At 43.6% G+C, this 26,608-nt stretch overlaps 1 protein-coding gene across 1 annotated transcript; it reads left to right on the forward strand.

Annotated features, from left to right (window-relative positions):
• Window positions 1–1,299: 1,299 nt before the first annotated feature.
• CSRP1 (cysteine and glycine rich protein 1) lies at window positions 1,300–25,242 on the forward strand. Its single transcript, XM_081194806.1, has 6 exons — window positions 1,300–1,459; window positions 14,175–14,287; window positions 20,177–20,345; window positions 21,226–21,355; window positions 22,683–22,776; window positions 23,495–25,242. The coding sequence occupies exons 2-6, from the start codon at window positions 14,176–14,178 to the stop codon at window positions 23,569–23,571; spliced, it is 582 nt and encodes a 193-aa protein (XP_081050932.1). The 5' UTR covers window positions 1,300–1,459; window position 14,175; the 3' UTR covers window positions 23,572–25,242.
• Window positions 25,243–26,608: the final 1,366 nt, after the last annotated feature.

A 26,608-nucleotide genomic window follows, 5' to 3' on the forward strand; every position in this document is an offset into this window, starting at 1 on the left:
TTTATCACTACACGAAGGAGTCTCAAAGTGGCTAACATTCTCCTTTCCCTTCCTCCCCCACAACAAACACTCTGTGAGGTGAGTGGGGCTGAGAGACTTCAAAGAAGTGTGACTGGCCCAAGGTCACCCAGCAGCTGCATGTGGAGGAGCGGGGAAGCGAACCTAGTTCACCAGATTACAACCCTACCACTCTTAACCACTACACCAGACTGAATACCAAAAATGAATGGTTACTGAATGCACCACACCAAGAATTATGTCTTTTTTTAAGCTTAAGTGATAATCATAGAATTGTAGAGTTGGAAGGGACCCCAAGGGTCATCCAGTCCAACCCCCTGCACTGCTGGAATCCTGCCCCAAGCTGTCCCTAGGTAAAGTAAAGGTAAATGGGCCCCTGACCATTAGGTCCAGTCGTGGCCGACTCTGGGGTTGCGGCGCTCATCTCGCTTTATTGGCCAAGGGAGCCGGCGTACAGCTTCTGGGTCATGTGGCCAGCATGACTAAGCCGCTTTAGGTGAACCAGAGCAGCGCACTGAAACGGCCTTTACCTTCCCGCGGGAGCGGTCCCTATTTATCTACTTGCACTTCGATGTGCTTTCAAACTGCTAGGTTGGCAGGAGCAGGGACCTAGCAATGGGAACTCACCCCGTCACGGGGATTAAAACCGCTGACCTTCTGATCAGCAAGTCCAAGGCTCTGTGGTTTAACCCACAGCGCCACCCGCGTCCCTTCAAGCTGTCTCTGGGTGGGCTCAAACCACCAAACTTCTGGGTAACAGCCAGATGTACTGACGCTTTGTGCCATTGGGGGCTCCTTAATCACTTGAATTCTTTTTTGCATTTTGGAAATGGTATGCAGTGGCCCGCTTTGGACTTTGAAATTTCAGCAGAGGCCGGTGCGACGCCAAAATCTTCTGTTTTATTGTTTTATTTCACAAGATGTATATGCCGCTTGATGCTAATAAAATCTCAAAGTGGTTTGGGAAAGTGTTTTTTTTTTAAAAAAAAAAAAAAGAGATATGGTTATGATTATTTTGATGCCCCATGCCTTTTCCCCCCCTGTCCCTGTTCTCAACATCAGCTGCCTCGCTCATCCACTTGGGTGGGCGACCCTGCCCCGCTCGCTGCCTGCCTGCCGGGCTTGTTTGTTTGTTTCTTCAGGAAACGTGACCTCAGTCCTTTTGTGGTGCTGAGTGCAAAAAACAGACGAAAAAGGCGCCCTCAGCAGCCAGCCCTCGGTCCCTCCCTCCCTCCTTCCTCGCCTCGCTCGCTCGCTCTTCCCTGGCGACTTTCTTTGGGCGGGCGCGCGGGCTGCGGGGTGCTCAGGGACACGCCTTCCGCCCAGCAGAACAAAACAAGCCCCGCTCTCGGGAGGCTTGAGCCCGGCCAGCCTGAGGGAGAAAGAGCCAAAGCGTAGAGAGACAGCAGTCAGCAGCCGGACGCGCGCCAGCATTCGCCAGGTAAGCAAGCGCCAGGCCCGGCCTTTTCCCTCCTTTTCCCGCCGTTCCACGGGCGGGGCACTTGGGCCGCCGCGGCTCTGCCTTGGAAGGGTTAGTGGCAAACGCCCTGCTGCTGCTGTTCCGGCTGCAGCGCGCCTGAAGAAAGTTCCCTGGCGGCGGCGGGGGCGCCATGTCTTGCCGCGCCTTTTCCCCTTATGTCACAGAGCTAACTTTGGGGGTTCTGATCCCCGTTGGTTTCCCCTAAGAAGCAGCCGCCTCTGCGACAGGAGTGTGCGTAAAATGAACTAATAAAATCCCTCGAGACGCGCAAGCCCTGTTTGCGCCCTGAAAACGCGCGCGGGGGGGGGGGGAAGGTTACGCGAGAGTAAGCCACGCTTCAGCTTCCCGTAGAGCTGACGAGCCCTAAACCGAACTCTACCGCCTCGACTGTGAGACATGATTCGCATCTTTTCTCCCCCTGCAGGGAAATGGTAATTATTTGGGGTCAATATGCAATTTTAAAAAGCATGGCAACACACTCAGCCTTACTACCTGATTCTTGGCTTTTCAGTTCAGAACCAGGTTTTGCCTTTGTGAATGCATCTTAAACGTTTGAATGGGGCCTCCTTTTTTGGAGTTGGGGGGGCATACTGAAGAAAATTCTGCTCTGACCCCTCCAGAGCCTTCATTGTGATATGATGTCCAAAAGGCGTGTGGCTACATTTCATTATTAGCTGATGAGTGATATGTTTCTTCTAAAAAGTACATGGTGGGCATCCTGTAGACTGTCTAGACCAGTGCAAAAAATCCAGAGTTTTGAGCATCCCTGTCAGATGGCTGTCCAGTCCCTGCCTGAGAAACTCCAGGAGAAAGAGCTCTTCTCTGTTGTTGAACTGCTCTCCTCTTGAAGTCTCTTCCTAATGTTCAACCCATATCTACCCCCTGTAACTCAACCCATTAAACCTAGTCCTGCCCTCTGCAGCAGCAAAGAACAAGTACCAGTATTTGCCCTCTCCTGTGGGACAGCTGTTCAGGTTTTGAAGAGTGCCTTTGCATTTCCTCCCAATTTTCTTGTATCCAGTTTAATCATATCCAGTTTCCTCAACCTTTCCTAACTCAACTTTCTATACCCCTGTGCATCTTCACTGACCTCCTCTGAATTGCCTACAATGTAAAGGGATGTGGAACCAGTGGTTGCCCAGATGCTGCTGAACTGCATCTCCTGCCATCCAGATCATGGGCCATGCTAACTGGATGGGACTTGGAAATCCAGCAATATCTCAAGATCCACAGGTTCCCCACTCACAGGTTCCTCTTTAAAGTGTGGTGCCCGGAGTAGCATGATGGAACATACTGTGTGACACACCTTCTTCTTCTTCTTTGGCGATCACTCATAGCCAAGAAAGATTGTCTTCCATAAACACGGTTTTAACAATGAGTCCGTAAGTGACTGTGGAGGCCAATTCTGGACCCACATGTCCTTCCACAGTGGGGACATTGGTTCCCGGGCGGGAGTTGATCACAGTGTGGATTTGCCAAGCATGCCTTCTTCTTAGCACGTTTCTCCCTTGTGTCCTGAGTTCCAGGGTCTACAAAGTCCATGACACTTTTGGTAAAGGCTGTTCTACAACTGGAGAGCTCGCAGGCCAGTATTTCCTAGTTGTCAGTGTTTATACTACATTTTTTAAGAGGTGCCTTGAGACAGTCTTTAAACATCTTTTGTTGACCACCAGCATTACGCTTTTCAACTACAGTACATTTGCTGTACAAATACAGTCTGTTGAAATCTTGCTGGCATTAGTAGTTAGGGTGGTGTATTAGGTAAATTCTTAATTTGAATAACAGAAGGAACAGTTCTACTCCTTGATAAATACCCCAAGGCTATTATTTCTATTGTTGTAATTATACACTGGCAATTATCTTCAACAGCAGTTGCATTCTGAATTCGTACGGTTGACTAAAAACTTCAGAGATATTTGGTACCACAATTTCAAAAGTATTGAGCATGCTGAGTACCTGTTGAACACTTGACTTCTTTGCAAAAAGAAAAAAGGGGAAAAAAAGCTAAACACCCTGGGCCTGGCTGACTTAGAAGACATTGTAAGGGTTTATGGAACTTCAGTTTAGGTTTCATTAGTATTACTGATTCTCAGTATACATCCTGTAAATATTCACATTTTAAGACTGGAAATGAAGTTAAGAGATTGTTAGGCCTAGCTCTGTGCACCTAAAAGAATATTTGGGTTTTGTTTTTTTAATTGAAGCAAGCACTTTAGATTGCCAGAGTTTGTGTTGGGAATCCTTATCTACCCTGAACATTGAAAAGTCAGTACTGAAGCCTGTTGTGGAAAGGTACTGGGCAGATAGTAGAGTGCATTGTGCTGAATGGAATTACTATAATCTTGCTTTGTCTAGTTGCAGTACCTCTTTACTTAAGAATTTGACTGTTGTTTAGTACTAAAGAATGTCCATTTATGGTAAAGCATGCTATTACTCAATGATCTGATAATTGCATGAGTGTCTGTGTTCCTTCCCTAGCAGACTTGGAACCTTCCTGACCACAAGTGACTATTAGCTCCAAGAATGTGGCAAAACAACCACAGAAAACTTTGTGAGTTTGCGTAAATCAGGGTTTTTTTGCTCGTGAAATAATTAGCTGGATTGTATGGTGAGGCTACTCCAGGCCTCCTGGGTTCGGATTCAGTTCTTTGGCCATTTGGCCAGCCTCAGTTTCTCATCTGTAACATGATAATATTAGTGATTTGCCTTAGAATCATGATCACAATAAGATTGTCACACGGGGAATTCAAGTGCTTCTTAAATGATAATTACTTGTAGAAATTGTAGAGGGAAATGGGACACAAGGCACACTAGCAGTGGTGTACCTAGGCTCCCTGGCTCCCTTGGCTTGTATCAGCAGCTCTGAAGTTGAGATATACCATAGACCAGAAACTCAAAATGTTTGCTTTTCATTGCTTTTCACACTCTATCAGTGACTTCCTCTGTGGCCATGTGGGTGGGGTCTACTCTGCTCCTCTCCTCCTTCATTTTTCCTCCTCTAGCAACTCTTGCCCACTCTTTCTTGCCTCCAGGCTCCAGTGGGTGTTAACCTCACATTTCAAATAAAGCTGCTGGGCAGGGGGGCCCCACAGGGCTCCTCTGATGGCCCACACCAGCAACTGGATTCCTCCACCAAGGTGCCCAGAGGAGCCTGCACACTTGCCTGCCACCCAGATCAGCAGAGGAGCGGACCATAGAGAGTGCCGAAGGGCTGTCAGGCTCCTAGCCACTCTGAGCCAGAGTGGAGAGGCACAATTTTGCTCCCCTCTGGGTTTGCTCCCAAGGTGGAGACCAACCTGGCCAACACGTGGGTATGTCCCTGTGCCCCAGCCACACTTTCATAATGCAGACTTACGAGGATTGTCTCCCTTAGGTACGAGGCAGTCTCCCAATTCCCCCCATATCCCCTCTTCATTGGAACTTCTAATTCTGGGCCCTGAAAAGTATGCCCTGCAACTACTTACCGCCTTTTCTTTTTTTTCTTTGCCCCCAAGTCATGAATGTGACTGAGCCTTAGAACGAAGCTGTTGTAATTTACATTTAAGGAAACATGGGGATTTTCTTCAGAAGCTGCAGTTGACAGACTAGAACAGGAACAGGAACATTTAGTGGTCTAAACCACTGAGCCTCTTGGGCTTGCCAATCATAAGGTCGGCTGTTCAAATCCCCGCCACGGGGTGAGCTCCCACTGCTTGGTCCCTGCTCCTGCCAACCTATCAGTTCGAAAGCATGCCCAAAAAGTGCAAGTAGATAAATAGGTACCGCTTCAGCAGGAAGGTAAACGACATTTCTGTGAGCTGCTCTGGTTTCGGTGTTCCGTTGCGCCAGAAGCGGCTTAGTCATGCTGGCCACATGACCCGAAAAAACTGTCTATGGACAAATGCCGGCTCCCTTGGCCTGTAAAGCGAAATGAGTGCCACAACCCCAGAGTCGTCTGTGACTGGACTTAACTGTCAGGGGTCCTTTACCTTTACCTTTTTACCATCACCCCCAGACAGCATGGCCAATGATCAGGGATGATGAGAGTTGTGGTCTTCAAAACAACCACAGGCTCCCGACCCCAGGCACTAGATGTCATTCCAGCTTTTCCCCACATTTGTACAGATTATTTGGTTCTCACTTACCAGCTCTAACTTAACTCACTTATAAACTGTGATGAATCCCATTAACGTTAATGGGTCTAAAGTGGGTTAAATCCAATTACTTTAATTTTGTTATGGATAGGGATGTACAGTTAATCTCTTTGTTTTTCTAAAGTGCCATTTATCAGGCCACCCTCTGCTGCTGTTAAACTTAATGGTTGCGATCTCATGCTTCATTAAATATTTCCTTTCAATGCTTTTTTTTATTCTGCCAGTTTAACACAGATCAGTGCTATTCTGAAACTCCAGCAGCTGACCTGCAATGTATGCCCTGTAGTTCATCCGACAACAAACATATGAGTATCTTGTGACTGGTTTAGTGGTGTCATAATGCAAAATATACATGATTTGAAGAGGAGCAAACTTCCCCCACCTGAGAATACTTTCTTCTTCTTAAAAAAAAATTGTTGAGCTGCAAAGGAAGTCACAATCTGCCCTGTGTCTTGCTCAGCTTGAACTTCCATTACCTCCTATAATCAAGTAGCTTGTGGTACAAGCAACTCCTGCAGCTTCTTCCTGAGCATTATGGATGAGGGCTGATCTCATAATCACATTATTGTTTTGTGAAATTTCCCCTCTACAGTTCTCTCCCTCTGCCTTCAGTATCATGACGTGTTGTGTCCCAGCATACAGGGGGAGGGGGGAGAACTTAAACCAAAGTTGCTGCAGCTATATTTTCTGGTCCCTTGATAGATGGATGATTCTCCCACATTAGTATTGGATATATTCCCCGTGGGCTCAGCCTCTGAGTGTTCTACTCCTATTGTGCTTTTGCAGGTGGTGACTCATAGCTCAGAAGGAATCCCTTCCAAATGATAATGTAAACATCCGGAAAGCATCGGAAAATCCATTTTAAAATTATACGTTCTGGCAATTGTCTCTTAGATTAGACATACAGCCAGGGGAAATAGAAATACTGATATGCAATTGATACTTGTGAATGCAAAGTTTAGATAAAGCCTACTTCCTTATGTAGTGTGGGAGACTATAAACAGTCATAATCTTACTGAGGGTGGAAAGATAAATTTCCTGTTTCAATTCATCAACCGTTCAGCATCGAACCACATAATTTCTGTAGTTGGGTGCAATAGGATTTGACAGGCAAGAAGGGAAGGCCACCATTTGAATAGAACAAAGGATTAATTTAAAAACTGTAAACAATGATTTTGATCTAACTAGATAAGCAGCAGCTGCGGCATAACAGTGATTCTTAACTTCCTGCTGTCCGAGTGACCGGCTGCCCCTTCCCCCAACTGTATGTACGTGTATGTGTGTATATATTTATATATATAATGTTCAAATACTGTTCCTCAGGAAATCACACTTTTTACACTCTTCCATTGTCAGAACTGTCCATTTATTCCTTCTCTCTGCTTCCTGTTCTTTACTTATCTATAAGAGGACAGGTGTTCTTAGTCCATGACTGCTAAGCTTCTTCAGAAGTCTCCAGTAAAAACTTTGTCAAAAACTTTTTTAAAGTCTGTATATTGTGTACAGTGTATACTGGATCACCCATATCTGTATGCTTATTGACACATTATTTTTAGAAATGAACCAACAATTTCTGCTTAAACATAGCTGGTTCCTGCCTGGCGCAAAATGTTTAGTGTGTCATTTTGATTAATGAGTGGAAAGTTCTGACTGCGTTTGACCTGCTTCTGTTGTCACCCTTGTACTTCTTTATTATTGCAGTGGGACCATAACAATGTATTCAGGTGCTTCCCATCTTTCTGGGAAAGTATTTAGGTTTAGATTACATATATTGGGTGTCTTGATGGCTGTCCCTGAACTGCTGATCTCTATTTGCAAAGTGCTGAGGACTACATATAAGCCTTCATACCATATGGAACTATGTTGGTGTAGATTGTTTACAAAATACAATATATCTACACCCTATGCATATTAAAAAAGTGTGCAGTTCAACATAATGCCACGAGAAATGCCACATCTGCAAGCATTTTGGCTTGGCAGACAGATTAATCCCCTTTCCCCCACCCCCCTGTGCACTGTTCTGGGGATTCTCCCAACCCCATAGGGCCAATTTCAGAGGGTGAATGGGGTGGTGAACCCCGTTGTGCAAACAGAAGCCTAGTTAGGTGCATCCCACTCCATGTAACTAGGAAATCTGGCTATCAGATATTATTGCCCAATATATTTTCAAATGTTTCATATCGCTCTATCTCAACTTTCTTATCATTTAAAAGGAGCAATTTTAAAAATCATTACTTAAAGGAATATCCTGCTGTCATATATGTCCTTGTATGGTGTTTTCACTGTAAGCAAACCACTGTGAGTAAACTATATCAATAGCAATCCTGACAAATCCTTAATCAGTTTTTTTTAAATTTCAGAAATAACAAAAGATACACAACAGCAGTTTGCACACTAATATATCATCTACTTTTGAAAGATAATGTAAGGGAAACAAGAGTTAGAAGAAGCAATAACTAATGAGTGGAGTAAGAGAAGACAACAAATAATTTACAAATAGTCTACTCAGTGTGAATTTAAATTAAGTATGTTACTGCTGACCATATGGTGTTTATTGTAAAAAACATAGTTATTTCCTAATAGAATAGTGGTACTCAGACCCATCCCAAAATAGAGTAGGGTCACCTTGTGTCATACCTCCCCTTTCTACCACTTATCATATTGTGAGTTTTAATTGAAAGAGGCATATCCCACAACTCTATTCATCTATGGAAAGTTGGTTTATCTTCTTCCATTTATGCTGTTCTTAAAATATGAGTCACTGTCTCCAAATCCCCAGATCAGACTTGGCCTAAAAAGCTAACCAGTGAGTCCAGTGGCAGATCAGTACCTATCTGGTTCTTCAGTTTTATGACACCCAGAATATGTCATATTAATTATGTTTTCAATGTGAAATATTTGTTAAAGTTAGTTATTTAATAGTTTTAAGTATTACAATGATGGATCACAATACTTTGCTTTATCTGAGTTTGTGTTTAGTTCCAGTACTCTTTACACACAAGCAACCCAAATCCAGTGAGAGCAGTGTGCATGTGGATAGGAACCCTGTGAAGAGTGCAAAAAAAATGTTAGGGCCTTTCAGAGCTGACAGCCTCAATCTTCTACTTGGCGGAGGGAGCAAATTTAGCTGTCCCCTTGAGGAGAGAGGATAGTGCAAACTCCAGCCATAACTCAACCCAAAATTGGTGCATTTTAAGCTGATAACCATTGAGCAGCTAAGTTCATACAGCTGCTCATAGGCCATGTACTGCTATACAGTATATGTATTTCTGGATTGGAGCAGGGCTGTTGTTTTTTTACCTTAGCAAACCTTATTGAATCCTCTTTTATTAGTGGAGTTGTTTGACACACCTAAGCTTCTCGATACATACCCCTTTTCTCATTGCATTTTAAGATACGTTAACTTAAGAGCTGCTTTTCCCCACATCTTCCAGTCTTTTACTTGTTTGGCATTGGCAGTGTTGTTTGGACGGAACAGATACTTAAGATTTGTGGGAAGCATAGAATAAAGCCTTGGTTCTTGAAATATTATATGCTGTGACTATTTAAAAGCAGCGCTGCTGAGAATGCTTCGCATGCAGAATCATTTAACTAATTAATCTTCTATTTCACTTAAGCTTTATCCTTGTTCACAGCCTTATATTTCTTCCTGGAACATGAAGCTGTTGGGAGTCACAGCTGAGTCGGGGAGCACATGCTTTGTATAGAGCAGGGCCCAGGTTTGGTACTTGGTGATTCCAGTTAGAACAGGACATCCTATGGGCCTTCAGATGTTGCTGGACATCAACTCCCATAAGCTGCAGACAGCATGGCAAATGGTCAGGAATGATGGAAGCTGTAGTCAAGCAAGGGCCACAGGTTACTTACTCATTCTGAGTTAAAGGATCTTGGGTCAGGAGACACAGTCCTATATCTGACTCTGTATAAATGCATCTCTTTTGAGTTATTCTAGTTAATAATTTGGAACTTGAGTGTAGTAGTAGTAGTAATAGCAGTAATAAGATTGTGACCTCTAGTATGTGCTGCTGGATTCAATTTATTTCAGGATATGTCTAGCTGCATCTAGTTAATCAGGTCAAGTTTAAGCCTCCAGTGGCGTAGCGTGGGGGGTGCAGGGGGGCCCGGCCGCACTGGGTGCAACATCTGGGGGTTAGGGTTAGGGGGCGCAAATTACTTGCCTTGCCCCGGGTGCTGACAACCCACACTACGCCACTGTAAGCCTCTTCTGTTTTTGATTTCATAGCCTCTCCCTTCCCCCTGGTAAATTAGTGCTGTAATTTGGTGGTAATCCTAGCTACTGTAATCTAGCTATTGATTAAATCACTACAAATAAAATGATGACAATTTGGAGATGCATAGATCAGATCCAAATAAAACTGTGTGTAATATCCTGGCCAGGTTAAAGATAATCCAGAAGAATCTGGTAAATTGAGGACTTCTCACTGGCAAGGCACAATCCCACATATTTTCTCTTTGCATTTTTGTTCACTGATACTGTTGGTCTGCAGATTATTGATAGCCTGGATTTAGTATCTGGTCAATCATATTCAATGGCTGGACAAATGTCTTCTTTGACACAGCTATGAGAGGGCTTGCCCTCCTTTGCACCATCTGAACTGCCCTGCATTGGGAGCATGCAGAGATCAGGGCTTTACCCCAGCTGCTGAAGATAGTATAGACAATCTAATTATGCTCCCATCGTACACTGTGCAGCACTGAAAGGTGCTGTTCTGTAGGGACACTCCATTTTATTGAAAGCCAGGGCTGGCCTCCTTCCTGCTCAGCTTGCTGGGCTATGCCCCAGCAGAAAGAAATGAGAGAGAGACTGAGCCACATTTCCTTTTAAGGCAATCCAAGGCTCCTAGCTGGAATTACTTGGCAGAGAGGGAGGGATACAGAACATGAAAAGCTAGTTTGCAGTATATTGAGGTGGGAAGGCTGAGACAGACAACTGAGGGGAATGTTTTTAAAAGGTGCTTTGATAAAACTGCTTTTTTCCTTTTTCTTCAGTTGCTGCAAAATCTCCCAACCTTAGTCCAGTGTTTGTTGTTGGTTTTTTTTTTTTTTTGGAAAGGAACTCTTCAGAACTGGTTGAGCTTCTCAGGCAGCAGCAACTTGCAGATCAGCCAGTACACTTAAGCCAGGGTCTGCAGCCCTTTGCTCAAGAGGGCAGACTATGAGTATGAGCAATTGTACTTGGGAAGATAGGCAGATAGATACAGATGCCTAAAACAGCCTTTAAATTAGGCAGGTTGAATGGAGAAAGGGCTACTGTACTTTTAACAGTTGTGCAAAAGCGGAAATCTCAACAGGTGTGACTTGTGCTGGGATGGAAAATGCTACACCAGCTGAAATCCCCTTGTTTACACAGGTACACCTGCTGAACTCCTCTTGTTTATGCAACTATCCAAGCTGCAGGCTCCCTGTCCTCCTGAGCACCTGGCCTCCACATGTGACATGACCTGATTTGCCTTGTTTGTGCCTAGTGCTGCCACTGCTGTTTTTTATGCTTCTGTTTTGGAAGAGGTGTTATATTGTTGAACAAGGAGTTATCCAACTCATAAAAGGCAGAACTGGAAATATATATTGGGTTATTTTGCATTGTCAGTAAAAAGAAGATGCCTACACTAAGCTGCTTTCTCATTCCAATGGATGGGAGGAGAGAGAGAGATGTTCAGCTATGCTTTGCAAAAACATAAGATTCTAAATTTTTAGTATAAGCTGTCTCACTTAAAAGTGTGATCTGGGCACTCTAGATGTATATGAAGTTCAGGACCTCTTCCCCTTTACTTCAGAGCAACCACTTGTAGCAATTGGGCCTCTGCATGGAAAATCCACCTCGTGTATTTGTTTTTAGGCATTTATTAATTATTTACAGAATTTATACTACGCCCTTTAGTCAGAAAGTGACTTCCAAACTTCTTGGAGTGACTTCCAAACATCAATTCTATGACAGTCCCTGCCCACAGGCTCGCAATCCAAAGTCACATGGCACACAAAGAAAAGGGAATGGGAGGGAAGAGGAAAAGGCAAGTTCAAGCACAAGTTCTTAAAGTTGCAGCTGATGTCAGTGGCAATTCTGGCTGTCCATCCCCAGAAATAGTCTTCTTCTCAGGCCAGATCCAGGAGCAGAGCTGGTGACAGTGTCCAGGCCAGTAGGACAAGGCAGCTCCTGCCACACAGTTCTTTCTTTGCAAAGCTGCTTTCATAGTAATCACAATCCTTGTTGGAGAGTGCTTGATGGAGGTACCCTCTGCCCTCACCAATGTAAGTGGCAGTTCTGGATGTCTTGCCATTCCTCCCAGATCAGATTGAGGCTGGGAGAACCAGGCAGCTCCTGCCAAACAGTTCTTAAGACTTGATGGCACAGTAGTTATGTGATAAGAGAGGGGGTGTGCCTTCTTGAACCATGTGGACATGATCAAGATGGACTTCCTCTTTAGTTCTTAGTTCTCTAAGTTCAGCCAGAGAAGCTTAAGAAATATTGCTAACATCAGATTGATACTGTATATCACTAATTCAGGAAGTGAGACTTCCTGCGCTCTTCAGCCACGCACTGCCCTGTTCCGTGTTCCTTATCTGATTATTTTTGGCCTTGGCTCCATATTTCTAACCACACCTTTCTGTTTTATTTTTTCCGTCCTTTTATGAGGAGTTGATTGGGTTTATGCACATCCTGGAAGAGAATGTATCACTGCAGTATTGGCCTTGTGCCTGGATCATAAGACTTCTTTCCTTCTAGGTTAAAAACTACCTTGGACAGATTTGGCACATGGATGGCCTTGTCATTTCTGAGCCACTTGGTGCTTTATCTTAAGGTAGCATCCTCCTTGCGTCACACAAAATTAAGGTAAAGGCCATTTATTCTGCAGGAAGCTAATTCACAGGAAATGCTTAACCTTGAGCTTTGCTATCCAGATCTTCAAAGCAGCAAGAACAGAGTTGCAACAGTCTGCCCTTAAAATGCCTAATGAAATTGAGGCAGTTTCTTCCGCTTCTTCCAGGCCCCCATTCCTTTTGTACATTCTCCTTCTGCTTCACCTCAGGTGCTAAAATCAGCAGAGGTCTCCACCTTCATAAGCTCGGGGTGGTGGAGGTCCAGGAGAGGGCATTTTCTGTGGGAGCCCCTAAATATTGGACCTCCCTCCCCACCAAGGTGTCTCTGGCACCTTCATTATACAGCTTCTGGCAAATATTGTAGATGTACCTCTTTACCCTGGCTTTTGACACTTAGAATGTATATTTTTAGGATCCATCCTATTTCTGTCATTGTAAGTTGTTTTAATATTGCATTTTAATGTTGTAACCTACACAAGAGCCTTAGGGTAAAAGACAGATGAGTGGGTGGGTGGAATGATTGGGTACCTTGTTCCTGGCACTGCTGTGGTGTCTAAAGGCATACTGTGAATCTCTTAAACTGTAATGTGGCAATCCTACTAGAACTTCCCTCATCCCCATTCTTTATTTCAGAAATGTGAAAGCAATGAGACTTGGGTATCTGTAGAAATCTACTATTTAAAACATAGTTGGAAATTCCTGCAACTTATGCAGCAAGACTGTTCACAGTATACAAACTGACAGAAGCCTTCTGAATCTGTGCCATTAATTCCAGTGAGTGACTCTTGCAGGCAAGGGAGAGGTATTACAGGCATGTGGTATTTCTCATTATCCCACTGTTAATTTCCTCCCTCAACATTCTTGGAATAGAAGCTGAATGTGGAAGACAGGGAGCCAAGTGAAGGAAGCTACTGACATCAGAGGCCAGTGCAGCTCTAGATCTCTTTAGTGCATGTCTGCAATGTACTAAAGTCAGCAACATAAACCAGGCATAGGCAAACTCAGCCCTCCAGATGTTTTGGAACTACAACTCCCATCATCCCTGACCACTGGTCCTGTTAGCTAGGGATGGTGGGAGTTGTAGTCCCAAAACATCTGGAGGGCCAAGTTTCCCTATGCCTGACGTAAACACCCACCCACCCACCTCCATCATAACACTAGTGTGCTGTGAATGCATAAAAACCAGTGCGTGCAGGAAATACAAAGAGCAACTCAAATAAGGGTGGCAGGACTGGGGGTAATGATGTGGCAACACCCTTAGTTATAGAAATATGCGAGCTGTTTATCTGGGTCCATACACTATGGTCTACAGTAAAGGTACTTTCTGCCACATCAATAAAGTCTGCAAACCATTCTTTTCACAGCTTCATGCAGGTTGATTATTGGGTTTTAATGGGTTATTTGAATGCATTCTTGGCAACTGGTAAGTCAGGGCCAGCCCAATACATTTGGGCACCTGATACAAATGGCAAAGTGATGCCCCCCTCTTTGCCATGAAATAAAAGATGGGTGAAGATCTATATAAGGAACAAAGAGGTAATAAAGATCCACATCAGGATCTGCTGCCCCTGTGGATCCTGCCACCTGAGGCGGTTGCCTCACCTTGCCTCATGGGTGGGCCAGTCCTGTGGTAAGTTCATTGTGCTACCCCAGTTCCCCTGTCTTCGGTCAATTACATCCCCCCCTCTCATTTGTTCCCTTTACAGGATGCCGAACTGGGGTGGAGGAAAAAAGTGTGGCGTGTGCCAGAAAACGGTGTACTTTGCCGAGGAGGTGCAATGTGAAGGCAACAGTTTCCACAAATCCTGCTTCTTATGCAGTGAGTATGGCAACCCCAGGGATGTCTCTGATTTTCTTTTCATGCAGACATGCACAATACTCTTGCCAACATGGTAAATAAATTCTGGGATTTCTTCAGCAGCTAGTAGGCAATTTGTTGCAATTTGGCTTTGCTGTTTTGCAGCCAATGCAAACTAGCTCTCTGTAAGGAAGACCTGCAGTCTAACTACTATACAACACTGCCTCTCCTCTTTGGACAGGAGCACTGTAGAGCTACAGCGGAAGGTCGGCAGGTAGTAGGGCCTGGTATTTTGACTGCTGAGCTGCTTAAACACATGTCATGTATCTTGCCACATGATCTGGCTCACACTCACAGGGGTGTTGTGAATATAAATTATGTACATGAAAGAGAATCATATACATGGCCAAGAGCTCCTGGGCAGCAACATTCCACTGGAGGGGGTGGGACTAATAACCCATAGGCTGTATCCAACCCCCAAAAGATTTTTGTGTCCCCAATTTGTCATTAAAAAATTCATCCACTTCTCTACTGGCTCTCTTGCTGTGATGCCATAGGGGTTTTTGTGTGTTCTTCCCAAGCCCCTCCAAATCTGTTTGTTTGTTTACTGAATTTACTAAAAAAAATTTTAAAAATGATTAAAGATTGTCTTAAAGTAGTGTAGATAGCTGATGGAAAATTCTTTGAAAGGCAGTCTTGAAAACTGCCCGTGCCTACCACACGGGGCCTGAAGAGTCAATGTGGTCCTCTGCTCAAAAAGAGGTTAGCAACACCCCTGTTCTAACCAAACTGCTTTCCACTTTGTACACCTGTCTAGTGGTCCCAGCAAGCCAGAAAATATCTACCTTTTCTAAAGGGATAAGCCTTGCTTGTAGCATTCACTGTGGTTCCCACCAGAATCTCTGCAGTACCCTGAGAATTCTTGCTTCAGATTTTGAACTGTGCATTCACAACCACGTTTTGGCAGTACCAAATCTGCTGCTCAGAATGTCCCCCAAAACAATGGCGGATTGCTTTCTCTAGTAACCCTGAGTAAAGCACGCCAGTCGTTTCCCCCCAGATTGCAAAGGAACATGTAATATGCATGTTCAAAAATTGGAGGAAAAAAATGTTCTTAAAAGCACTTTTTAAACTTCCTGCACATTTACCAATCTTTTATCAGATCAGTTTGAAAGCTGGAACATTGTTGACCTCTTCATGTACATTACATATGCCAATGTTCAAATTATTAGCTCATGTTTCAAATTATTTTGCAAGTTAAAATAGTGAAAGTTTTTTGAATCCTAAAATCAGACTTGTAAAGTGCTACTGATGGCCAGAAATGTCATGAAATTTTTCCTGCTCTATTATTTCATACAAAAAGGTTTCTGATGGTCCTTTTTATTGAGTCATCTGTGTTAACAGATATGGGAGCCTGCTTTCAAGTTGCATGGAACTCTTAATCAGGCAGGAGTAAGTGTTCCATGTAATTCAAAAGCTTTCTGTCCTACTCTGCCCTACAGTCCCTGTACTCTGCAAGCACAACCATTAAATTTCCATGCACTGTAGTGCTAGTCATAGATGTTAAAAGGTTCTATACTAAATTGTTTCATAATGGCAATGGATCTCTCTCTCTCTGTAACTCCATTCTAATTGACAGTGAATTCATAGCCAGAATTTTAAACCTGATAGGCCCTGCCTATTGAAGCTGAATGTCAAATGTAGAGCCTCTTTAGCCAGCTGGTGTTGACTTGGTTGTTTTTTTTAAATAAAATAAAAAGCTTTCTGTTCTTGTGCTCTGCTCTCTACTGCATCCAATGTTAGGCTTATCTTCACACTAATGCTGTGTTTGTCTTTTCTTATGCGCTGTGTGTCTGATGACCTCCTATGTTTGTGTGTTCTGCCTCTGAGAATCTTGTATATGCTTCAGCTTGCTGTGGTTGTGAATAAACTAAACAATAGCTGGTGAAAGGAAATGCGGCTAATCTGCTAATCTCAAAGCACTGAAGGAAATGCCCTCTGTGATGGGACTGTGTTGACCTGGGGCAACAGCTGTTCTCTAGTTTAGCAGCTGGAAAATGTGATTTTTACTGCAGCTATGGACATCTTAAAACAAAAGTTGTGCTGCTCTCTTACTGCACAATGTGTACCAACCTCTGGTCCCTGTGACCACATAAACTCACTTTGACCCTAACAAAGGAAACTTAATAGGAGCAGTCTCTGTTGTTCAAGTGACTTGCCTGTTCATGTATAATGTGGGTGTGGAGATCTAATTTTTACATCAACCTTAAGCAAAGCTACAGGGGGGGAATGTCTGAAGTAGGGGAAGAGCTGCAGCTCCTGGGGAAGAGCCATAGCTCAGTCATAGAGCATCTGCTTTGCATGCAGAAGGTGTCAGGTTCATTCCCCAACATCTCCAGGTAGGGCTGGGGAGAGAACCTTGGCTGAAACCCTGAAGAGCCATGCCAGACAGTTTACAGACAGTACAAAACTAGATGGACCAATGGTCTGTGCAAGTAACTGAACACTTGTGGACTTGCAGTTATTATGGCGTCAAATAAGAACACTTCCAGGCTTGGGGAACCAGGAGACCCAAAGATCACACCATTTGTTCACCAGAGAGCCAAAGTCTACGTTGGAGGGTTGCCAACCCACAAACAATGAACTGCATTACCAGCCATGTTACAAATGTGAAGAGAGATGAGACAGAATAAAATTGCCAAGTCATTTATTTATGAAACTTTTATACCACTTTTCTGTTAAAAATAAACAGAGCGGTGTATTGTTTGGAACAAACAGTGAAGGATATTGCATGGCAGGAAATCAGCATTGACATTCCTTTGAATATAAATAAAGCAGAGCCTTAATCAGTAAACTGTCAAGAGGACTTGATAAAACAAAACCCTTAAAATAAAAAAGGATGTAGCTCCTCAACCCCATTAGCCTTTACCATTTCCAAATAAGATCCAAGCTCTGTTGTTTGTGGGGGGGGGGGTGGGGGTGGGAGAAGTTCCTAAACATATCAGCTTCCTGGACAGCTACTGAGAAGGGGCCTCATTTGCTCTGAACGAGAGTAAAGGGAACACACCAGCAGTGAATCAGTTCCTGTTCCACTGATTACAACAGAGAGCAACATAGTTAATCAGTGACGCATTGTAGAGCACGTAAGTGTAAGTAAGTGGTGAGCTTGGGTTACATCAAAACAAACACCAGATTCTTCTTGAAGTGTGTGGATACGCTAAACAGCTGTCATCTGCAAACAACCCCAAACCTAGTCCTTTTTAGCTTTTCTGAGCTCATTGGTATGGAATCTCTGCTTCAGAACTAAGGCTAACATCCCGATTTCAAATAAATGAGAATGGCATCTTAAGCGAGGCATTTGGCAGTGGCTTCTCAAAGATTTGTATATGGGGCTGAGCAAAAGGTGCCTTTGATATGGAGAGGGCAAAACTCTGAATGGAAAGAAGACACACTTCAATCCCCTTCACCAGAAACATAGAACCAAGTATCTTTGATCAAAGCTGATTCTGCTTAAGATTACTATAATGACCCAGCAGTCCAATATGACACGCTGTTCAAAATAGCTGAGCCCAACTTGTAGTGATTGTGCAAGACATCCAGGCCAGGCAAGTATTGGAACTCCACTCCAAGAAATGTAAGCTGTTTTTGATGGAAGAGAGTTTTGCAGCAATCCTCCTTTGATGGCAGCACATTTTGATACTCCTCCTCCTATTAATTCTCTCTGCTGGAGGGCTAGACCAGTCAGAGGAAAATAGTACCATATTTGGTAATGAGGATGGGATATTCAGTCTCGAAGACCCATATTTAGTTGCAAGGTATAGGCTGTTGCTACTGTTGCTACTGTGGCATTCCTAGGGGAGCGATCTGTTTTGTTTTCGCATTCTTTAAGAGTAAGACAATTTTATTTTGGGCTAAGAGGCAAACTCCAGCCTCCTGAGGTTTTAAAACTTGACTGCTGTTGGCAGTCTCAACATCTCTTTCTCTCTCTCTTTAAGGACAATATAGAACTCAAGGCTCTAATTCCTTTGCAGCTGGGAGAAACATAACATTATCTCTTGGCCTCAGTTCTGATCCCCCTTATCCTTGTGGCCATCGTTCTTCTCCTCTCCTCACCCTCTGCAGTTCTCACTCTAGAATCAAGGCAAAGGTTAAGAGAGGACACCAATATGAGTACTGAGGTCTGAATGTGCATTTGAGAGAGGAAAATGTGTTTGTGTGCAACAGTGAAGCTGTCAGATACTGGATAGCCCAGGCAGAAGCATCTTTGTCTGCAGTTAGAAAGCTTTGTCAATTTTCTTTTCTTTTCTTTTTCAATAATTTTTTATTGCTTTTCCATAATATTTAACAAATTGTCACCAAAATAATACAAATTACTACAAATTCAATACAAATTTAAAAGCTGATATCCCACACACCCCAGATGTTCCATCTATTTTCCTCCCTCCTTTCCTGCTCCCAATAAAATAACTTTTCCAACTATCATTTCATGATACAGTCATCCCTTTTCCCTCAGTTACCAGTTTTTGCTGTGGCTTTTATACATTGTTATAAACTGTCCTCAAAATAGTTGAGTAGAGTAAATCCTCTTTTATCTATCTGTAATAGTCATTCATCAATTTTGAAACATTTCCTTCTGATACCTCTTGAGTAACACTTTGCCTGAGAAAGACAGATTTTGCTTCCTCCCAGACAACACGCACACATTCTTCCCTAACATGGCCTTGAACATTGCTGTCTGACATCTGGCCCACTCAGTCTCACTGGTGCTGCATGCAGAGGGTGAAAATGAAACCCCTAGAATTTTGGGGGGGTATAAACATATAATATGCATCACCCCCTCACACTACCAATTTCCCAACATCACCCACCCCTCACATTTTGCCAAAATTTAATCCTGCATTTTACATACAAACAGTTAATTAATAAATCATTAATAAACATAATCCATATCTCTTCTTTTCTGTCTGAAAGTCTCATATGCCGTCAAGATGGTATGCACTGTGGTCCACCCTGTCTCTTTCACTGTTCTTATTTCCAGCTTCAAGGCAGTGGGGTTGATATAATCTCAACAAAATCCATATCTTCTCTCCATTTCCCCCCCTAAACTAATAATTCTTCCTGCAGTCCATCCTGCCAGTCCTCAGTTCCATTACATCCAACTCCACAGTTTATTCTCTTCCGAGTGCTTAACAGACAATCAATCCATTTGTTCCCAAACTTTTCTTCTTTATTATTTTAATTTCACAATATGAAGTTCCAAGGAGTGGTCAAAATCCCTCAAAGTCCCTCAAGGTTGTTCCTCTCCATCTTCTTTCAGGCAAAGTCCTTAGTTATAGAATAAATCCATCACAAAGAGGTATCTTTAAAGTCACTCTTCCCAAAAACTTTACATTCCATTGCTTTAGGGGAGAGTAAATAATGCAGACCCTCCCAAAATGACTTAAAATATTGCCTCCCCTCCTCTCCTTCCACCTCTCAAGCAAAGCAGAAACAAGCATCTTTGATTCTTTCCAAACCTTTCCAAACAGATGGTTTTCTCTTGCAGCATAAATCAGGATTTTTTCAGGAGGGTGCCTCTTCGCTTGCCAATTATGTCTGAATTAAATGGTATTCCACAGCTCATCACAGTAACTTGCTGGGGCTGTCCTTGGATGGAGCCATTGAGCCCAGCACCCTCACCTTTTCGTCTGGGAGATGAGGATTTCCACACACACCGCAAACACACACAGAGTATCTTGACAGTAGCTCTTCAGTGTCATCTGTACTTTGACCCTAATTTTCTGTGGCACTGCAGGTATTGAATGGCTACCCACAAATCTCCTCAGGTATCTCCTTGGAGAAAGCAGGTCTGATAATTAAAGCTTCTGAAGGCCTTCTGACTTTTGTCTCTTCCTTCTCCCTTCCTTGCAGTGGTTTGCAAAAAGAACTTGGACAGCACCACAGTAGCTGTGCATGGAGAAGAAATCTACTGCAAGTCATGCTATGGGAAGAAGTATGGACCAAAAGGTTATGGATTTGGACAGGGAGCAGGGACTCTGAGCATGGACAGGGGGGAAGGACTTGGGATCAAACCTGAGCAGTAAGTTGTAAATCTTTCTGCATCTTGGTAACAAGTGTGATCATATTGTCTGTCTTAGGTGAAGATTTTATTTCTTGCTCATGCAGAAAGAGGATTTACTCCTGGAGAAGTCCCTATAATTCAGAGATACTTCTGACCCAATGCTGCTTTTGATTAAAATACCACAATGCTCTCTCATATATGGGGAAAATCCCCATGACTGGCAACAATTTTAATTGGGGACTTGATCAATTCCCAAGTGCTTCTGGGTGCAGAAAAAATGCAGCACTCTGGTTATTTAAATGTGTGGCCTGCCCCCTCTTAAACACCATAACGTACTGGCATTATCTATAATCTAGACAAAAGCCAACAAAACAAGCCCCAAATCCTCTTTTTTCCAGATTAACCTTGGTCACAAGTGCCAGCTTGAATAAGGCCCTGTCTAGTGATAACTGTGCCAAATATGGATATTTTAGAAAGTGAAAAAGCAAACGGGCACTCTATCTTTTGGAATGGCACAATTTCTGCACCCTCTCCTAAGTTGTAGTCCTTGACTGCTGCTGTATTGAGTATATGACTGAAATTATCTGGATGAGTACCAGACCAGATTCTCATCCCGCCAGATCTCTGTGATGTAAACAAACTCTGTGGTCTTGTCCCCTGTGTCCCATGGTGCGCAGCACACTGACCTGGCATTCACCAGCAAAAATGGAAGTTTGGGAACAACACTATCCTATAACTTACCAGTCTCTAGAATACTGATGGCACACTGTTTTTGTTCCCCACTCCTTCCATAGCCACAAATGGAATTGGCTGTCACCAATATCTTCCTTCCCTGCAGACTCTACAGTGTACAAACCTACAGACATATAATGATTGTTTCCCTGTCTGTACTCCACAGGCCCCAGCCCCACCAGCCTACCAACAATCCCAACGCATCCAAGATGGCGCAGAAGGTGGGTGGTGCTGACGGCTGTCCCCGCTGTGGACAGGCTGTGTATGCTGCCGAGAAGGTGGTTGGAGCTGGAAAGGTAAGAGCCTGCTGTTAAGAGCTGAACCTCAGAGCATAAATCACACACTCGTGTGAGAGTAAATCAAAAACATTGGATGCAATGGGGAAACCGCTTCCAGTTGGGGTTTCCTGATTTGGGGCATACATAGTGAAACACACGCGTGTGGAATTTTTCCACATTGCAATTTATACTAAACTTGTTGCATGGGGTGGAATTTAATGTTGCAGTATTATGAATGATCTGTTTTCGGAAGCATTTCAGCTTGCCAGACAGATCAAACTCCCCTCCCCTCTCCTCTCCTCTTGGGTTGCTTCCAGTGCCCTCTGAGCCAATTGCAGGGGGCATGGGGAGGGGGCGGGAAGAAGGCCCATCACACAAGCAGAATCCTTGCACAGGGTTTCCACTCACAGGCTCCTTAGGCAAATCCTGCCCATGAAAACTATGTCTGTGTAAGAACTTCATGTTATAAGAAGCAGCTCTTGAGTGTTCAACAACTTTTTGTGAAGGTGCTCAAAACAGCCTTCAAAACTTATCCTCTGTCAGATTAGCATAGATATTTTTGTAATCTATTGCAGAATCAAGACAGAAATGTGGCATCTTTATGTTGCAGTGTACACTGATCTTTGGAACTCCTTGCCCTAAATTATGATTAAGGCTAGCAGCATAAATAGGAATATTAATGAAGTTAGTTGGGGTATGTCCATTCTCTTCCTTGGGTTGCATGCAAACCTTCAAATGCTAGAACCTAGGAGTGATCACTAGGAATTTGGAATAAAGGTAAAGGTAAAGGTACCCCTGCCCATAGGGGCCAGCCGTGTCCGACTTTAGGGTTGTGCGCCCATCTCACTTAAGAGGCCGGGGGCCAGCGCTGTCCGGAGACACTTCCGGGTCACGTGGCCAGCGTGACGAAGCTGCTCTAGCGAGCCAGCACCAGCGCAGCACACAGAAACGCCATTTACCTTCCCACTAGAAAGCGGTACCTATTTATCTACTTGCACTTAGGGGTGCTTTCGAACTGCTAGGTGGGCAGGAGCTGGGACCGAAAGACGGGAGCTCACCCCGCCGTGGGGATTCGAACTGCCGACCATGCGATCGGCAAGCCCTAGGTGCTGAGGTTTTACCCACAGCGCCACCCACGTCCCATAGGAATTTGGAATATTTCAGTGCAAAACAGTATTTGGGATGGGAAGATGGGTGACTGGGCTGCCGGCTTCATGTATTGCCAGTGAGAACTACTGTCTTTAAAAAAATAAGAACCTGACAATACCTAATGTAGGAGGCCAAAAGTGTTGTGGTGAATCCTTTTACTTGCACCCTAACATCTTGTCTTCTGTGTTGTCCTCAGTCATGGCACAAAGCATGTTTCAGATGTGCAAAGTGTGGTAAAAGTTTAGAGTCCACTACTTTGGCTGATAAAGACGGTGAAATCTACTGCAAAGGTAAGAATTTATATTTCAGGATGTCTTGCTTGTGTTAGATTTCTAGTGAGATGTGATAGTTAGTCACAGGTCAATGTGTCAAATGTGATGCTAATGTAAAGGGTATTCTGTCCCACTCCTGATGGTCTTGGAGGACCAAGATGCAAAATTGCAAAAAGTTGCTATTTAGGGCTTTCATAGAACCGTAGGTGGCAAACCTCTACTATTTATAACTGTTCCTTGACTTGCAGTGTAATAGTGAGACCGATAAATCCCCCCTACCCTTCATCAGTTTGCCCACCTTGATAATATCTAATGATACCTACAGGTATATATATAAACACGTTTTTCATATCAGCACAGTGTGTCTTAAGGCCTAAACAACTCGCAATGCTCTTGTCTTGTGTAACTTATCGCTGATGCTCGTTGTTGTTGTACAAAATTATTCATCACAGTGGGTGGGAAGAGGCTTCATATCTCTATGCCTCTAGTGGGTTTTCCACTAAATTTTTTAAATGCAATTGCTACAGATTGCAGCCTCTACAGCTGTGTTTTGTAAAATAATAATAATAATGAAAGTGTTTGAAATGGAGTGGGAGAAGTTACATGTGTATAGTTTGCCCCTGAAAAGGGAAGTGTAATTTTCCTGCTTTTGCTCAGTGATTTATGCTGTATGAACTGTTGGTTTGCTGCATAGCCAACACTCTGACTGTGTCTCTCTTCACCTTTTCTCCTGCAGGCTGCTATGCCAAGAACTTTGGTCCCAAGGGCTTTGGCTTTGGGCAGGGAGCTGGAGCACTTGTCCACTCCCAGTGAAGAGCTGGCCCTTGAGAGACTTTGAAGTCTCCTCTCCAGCACTGAATGCTTTGCCAATGCTGAACTCATCCAGACTGACCCTCAAGGCAATTTCACCAGTTCTTGCAAATGTATTAACAGTAACAGAATCTGCTGCTTTCCAGTGTATCACTGGCCCACCTCCTGTTTACTAGCTCAGCAGCCAACCATATAGTCCTGACCCATATGCCCTAGAAGACACTAAAGTTTCCAATGATCTGCAGTGGGCTCTAACCTACTATGGCTCACATTAATACAGTGGCCTTCTTAAATACAGTTTCACGCTTTCAGCCACAGCTGAAACTATATACAGCAGAGAGCATAGCCATTTCCGTATATAAAACACTGTGATAGCTTCTTCAAAACACCTCTTCCTCCTACCCCAGCAAAGGTTATTTTTGTGAGAACATATTATATATTGTGATATTAAGTCTTATTGAAAAGTCAAGTGCAAAATATGAAGCTGATCAAAGATGATTGTGGACCACAAAGATAAAGAGCTGAAAACTAAAACTACTTAGTTGTGTATAAGTGATACAGAGAAGGAAAGGGAAAGTGTGTAAACATGCACAAAAGTGTAAATAAAGCACTTTTCTAGAGTTTGGAGGAACTATGCAGGCAAATCCTAAACTCTTGTAACCTTGAACATTTCATTTTCAGAAAAATTACTAATATAGTATTAAGGCGCTTTTTCATATTTGGGAGAATTTAGATCATATCAAAATAAGGTTTCAGAGACTGATACACAGGTGCTTTCCCCAGTGGCCCACCATTCCTGTCACTCCTAGAAGGTGTACAAGTTTGAAGGTGTACAACCAAAGTTTCAATATTTGTTACGGCGACTGGGACCACTGAGAAGTAGAGGGTCTAGAAGTCCAATTTGCTACTGCTTCAGGTTATCATCAGTCCTTTCTCTGTCACTTCCCCCGTGAACAAAGGAAGTGCTTAATGGGTCAGCTTCACTTCTTTGCCTTGAGGGTAGCCCCTGTTTGTTCTTGTCTCTGCTTAGGGAGGTTCCCTGGGCAGGAGAGGACCTGCCTATTGCATTGTCATGGAACTACAGGCACCTGAGTATCCTGTCCAAACAGGCACTAAAAACAGGAGCTGTCAGATTCAATTCACTACCTGCAAAGCTCTTAATGTAATAGAAGATTGAAGCCAGTGATTAACTGGACCTGTAGTGTATCATTTTATAGGGTTTAAGAAGAGATTAAGGAAGATTCCAAACCACAGAATCTGTAGATCTTATAAGCATCTATATATGGGGTCTAATGTTTGCAGTCTTACTTCTTCCTTTTATGAAGCTCAGGGGAAGTCTTGCTTTCAAGGTATAAGCCTTCAAAGGGTTTGGAGCTTTTTAACAGATAATCTAGGTCACGTGTCCCCCAATTTATTTAGCACAATATGGGTCCATATTAGTTTTCAGTGTGATCTAAATGCACAGTTCATATCCTTTCATTTAGGATGCAGCCTGAATAATGTTTTAATCTCTCCGCTTTAGGGGATTTGCATGAAATTAGATTACATTTCTGTGGGTCCATGCACATTTGTTACAAACTTGCCAGAAAACCTGTAGTAATAACATTTTTACAATGTTCTGTTACATACTAGAGCAAATAAAATTCCATGTATTCAATAAAGCGGTTAAAAGGAGTTTGTGTGTCTGGCTCTCCTGTATTTAAGGAAGAGGAAACCTGCCATGAATCTGTCTGTGTGGGAAAGCCTGCATGTTTGCAATTTCTAGAGATGAAGGCAGAAATAATGCATGCGGATGAGGGAAATAATACATGCACAGAGATATTCTCTCACCCTCCCCCGCCTGTCACTGTTGAAAAGCATTTGAATCTGCATTTTGAGCTGATGAGGGCATTTGTAGCTAGCAACTCTAGCAAAATTGGGGTGGGCCACCCAGGAATGTTAGGCATGGTTTCAAAGGTGATTTGTCACAAGAGGAGGAGACCAGTCTGAATGCTGGAACTCTGGGTCTGTGGCAGTCCTCGACCTCAAATCAATTGGAAAGTGAACCTGCATGAGCCTTCCTTTAGGGCAAGGGTGGTCAAGCTGGAGTCCAACAGCATTTGGAGAGCACATCAGGGATCAGGTGTGCTTAATACATCAGCATGTGTGGCAGTTGGGACCACTGTAAGTTTCATACACATAACCCCAAATGTGATGTCAGGACGGTCAGTATAGCATGAGCCTCAATCTTAGGGTTGAAGCCCCACATTGGGTGAAAGATTCTTGTGTTGCAGGCAGTTGGACTAGATTATTCTCGTGGTCCCTTCCAACTGTACAATTCATTGATTCTGTGATTCTTTGACAGGACTGTCATACAACCTCATTTACTTTGGATCTATAGCTTTATCAATCCTGGCACTTCAAGGTAGATAACTATTTTTTTTGTCATGCTTAAGGAGAGTTTCCCTCTTTCCTCCACATTGTACTAATGTTTGCCTCTCATCCAGTGGAACCCCTTCTCCAGTTAAAGGTAAAGGTAAAGGGACCCCTGACCATTAGGTCCAGCTCTGGGGTTGCGGTGTTCATCTCGCTTTATTGGCTGAGGGAGCCGGCATACAGCTTCTGGGTTACGTGGCCAGCATGACTAAGCTGCTTCTGGCGAACCAGAGCAGTGCACGGAAACACCGTTTACCTTCCCTCTGGGGTGGTACCTATTTATCTACTTGCACTTTGCCGTGCTTTCGAACTGCTAGGTGGGCAGGAGCAGGGACTGAGCAACGGGAGCTCACCCCATCATGGGGATTCAAACCGCCAACCTTCTGATCAGCAAGCCCTAGGCTCTGTGGTTTAACCCACAGCGTCACCCGCGTCAGAATGCCTTCTGTCACTGGGCTGTGATTTAATACCTTTTATTCCTCACAGACCTTCATTTCTCACTTGGAGGGACAGTTCCCACATCTACGTTTTGGGGGCTTGTCATTTCTGTGGACAGAGCCTGGCGTTCCAGAGATTTCTCTTGAACATCTGGATTTGGTGCTAGAGTGTTGAAGCAGAAATAGGA

Source organism: Podarcis bocagei, assembly GCF_964188305.1.
Source record: "Podarcis bocagei genome assembly, chromosome: 5".
NCBI lineage: Eukaryota > Metazoa > Chordata > Lepidosauria > Squamata > Lacertidae > Podarcis > Podarcis bocagei.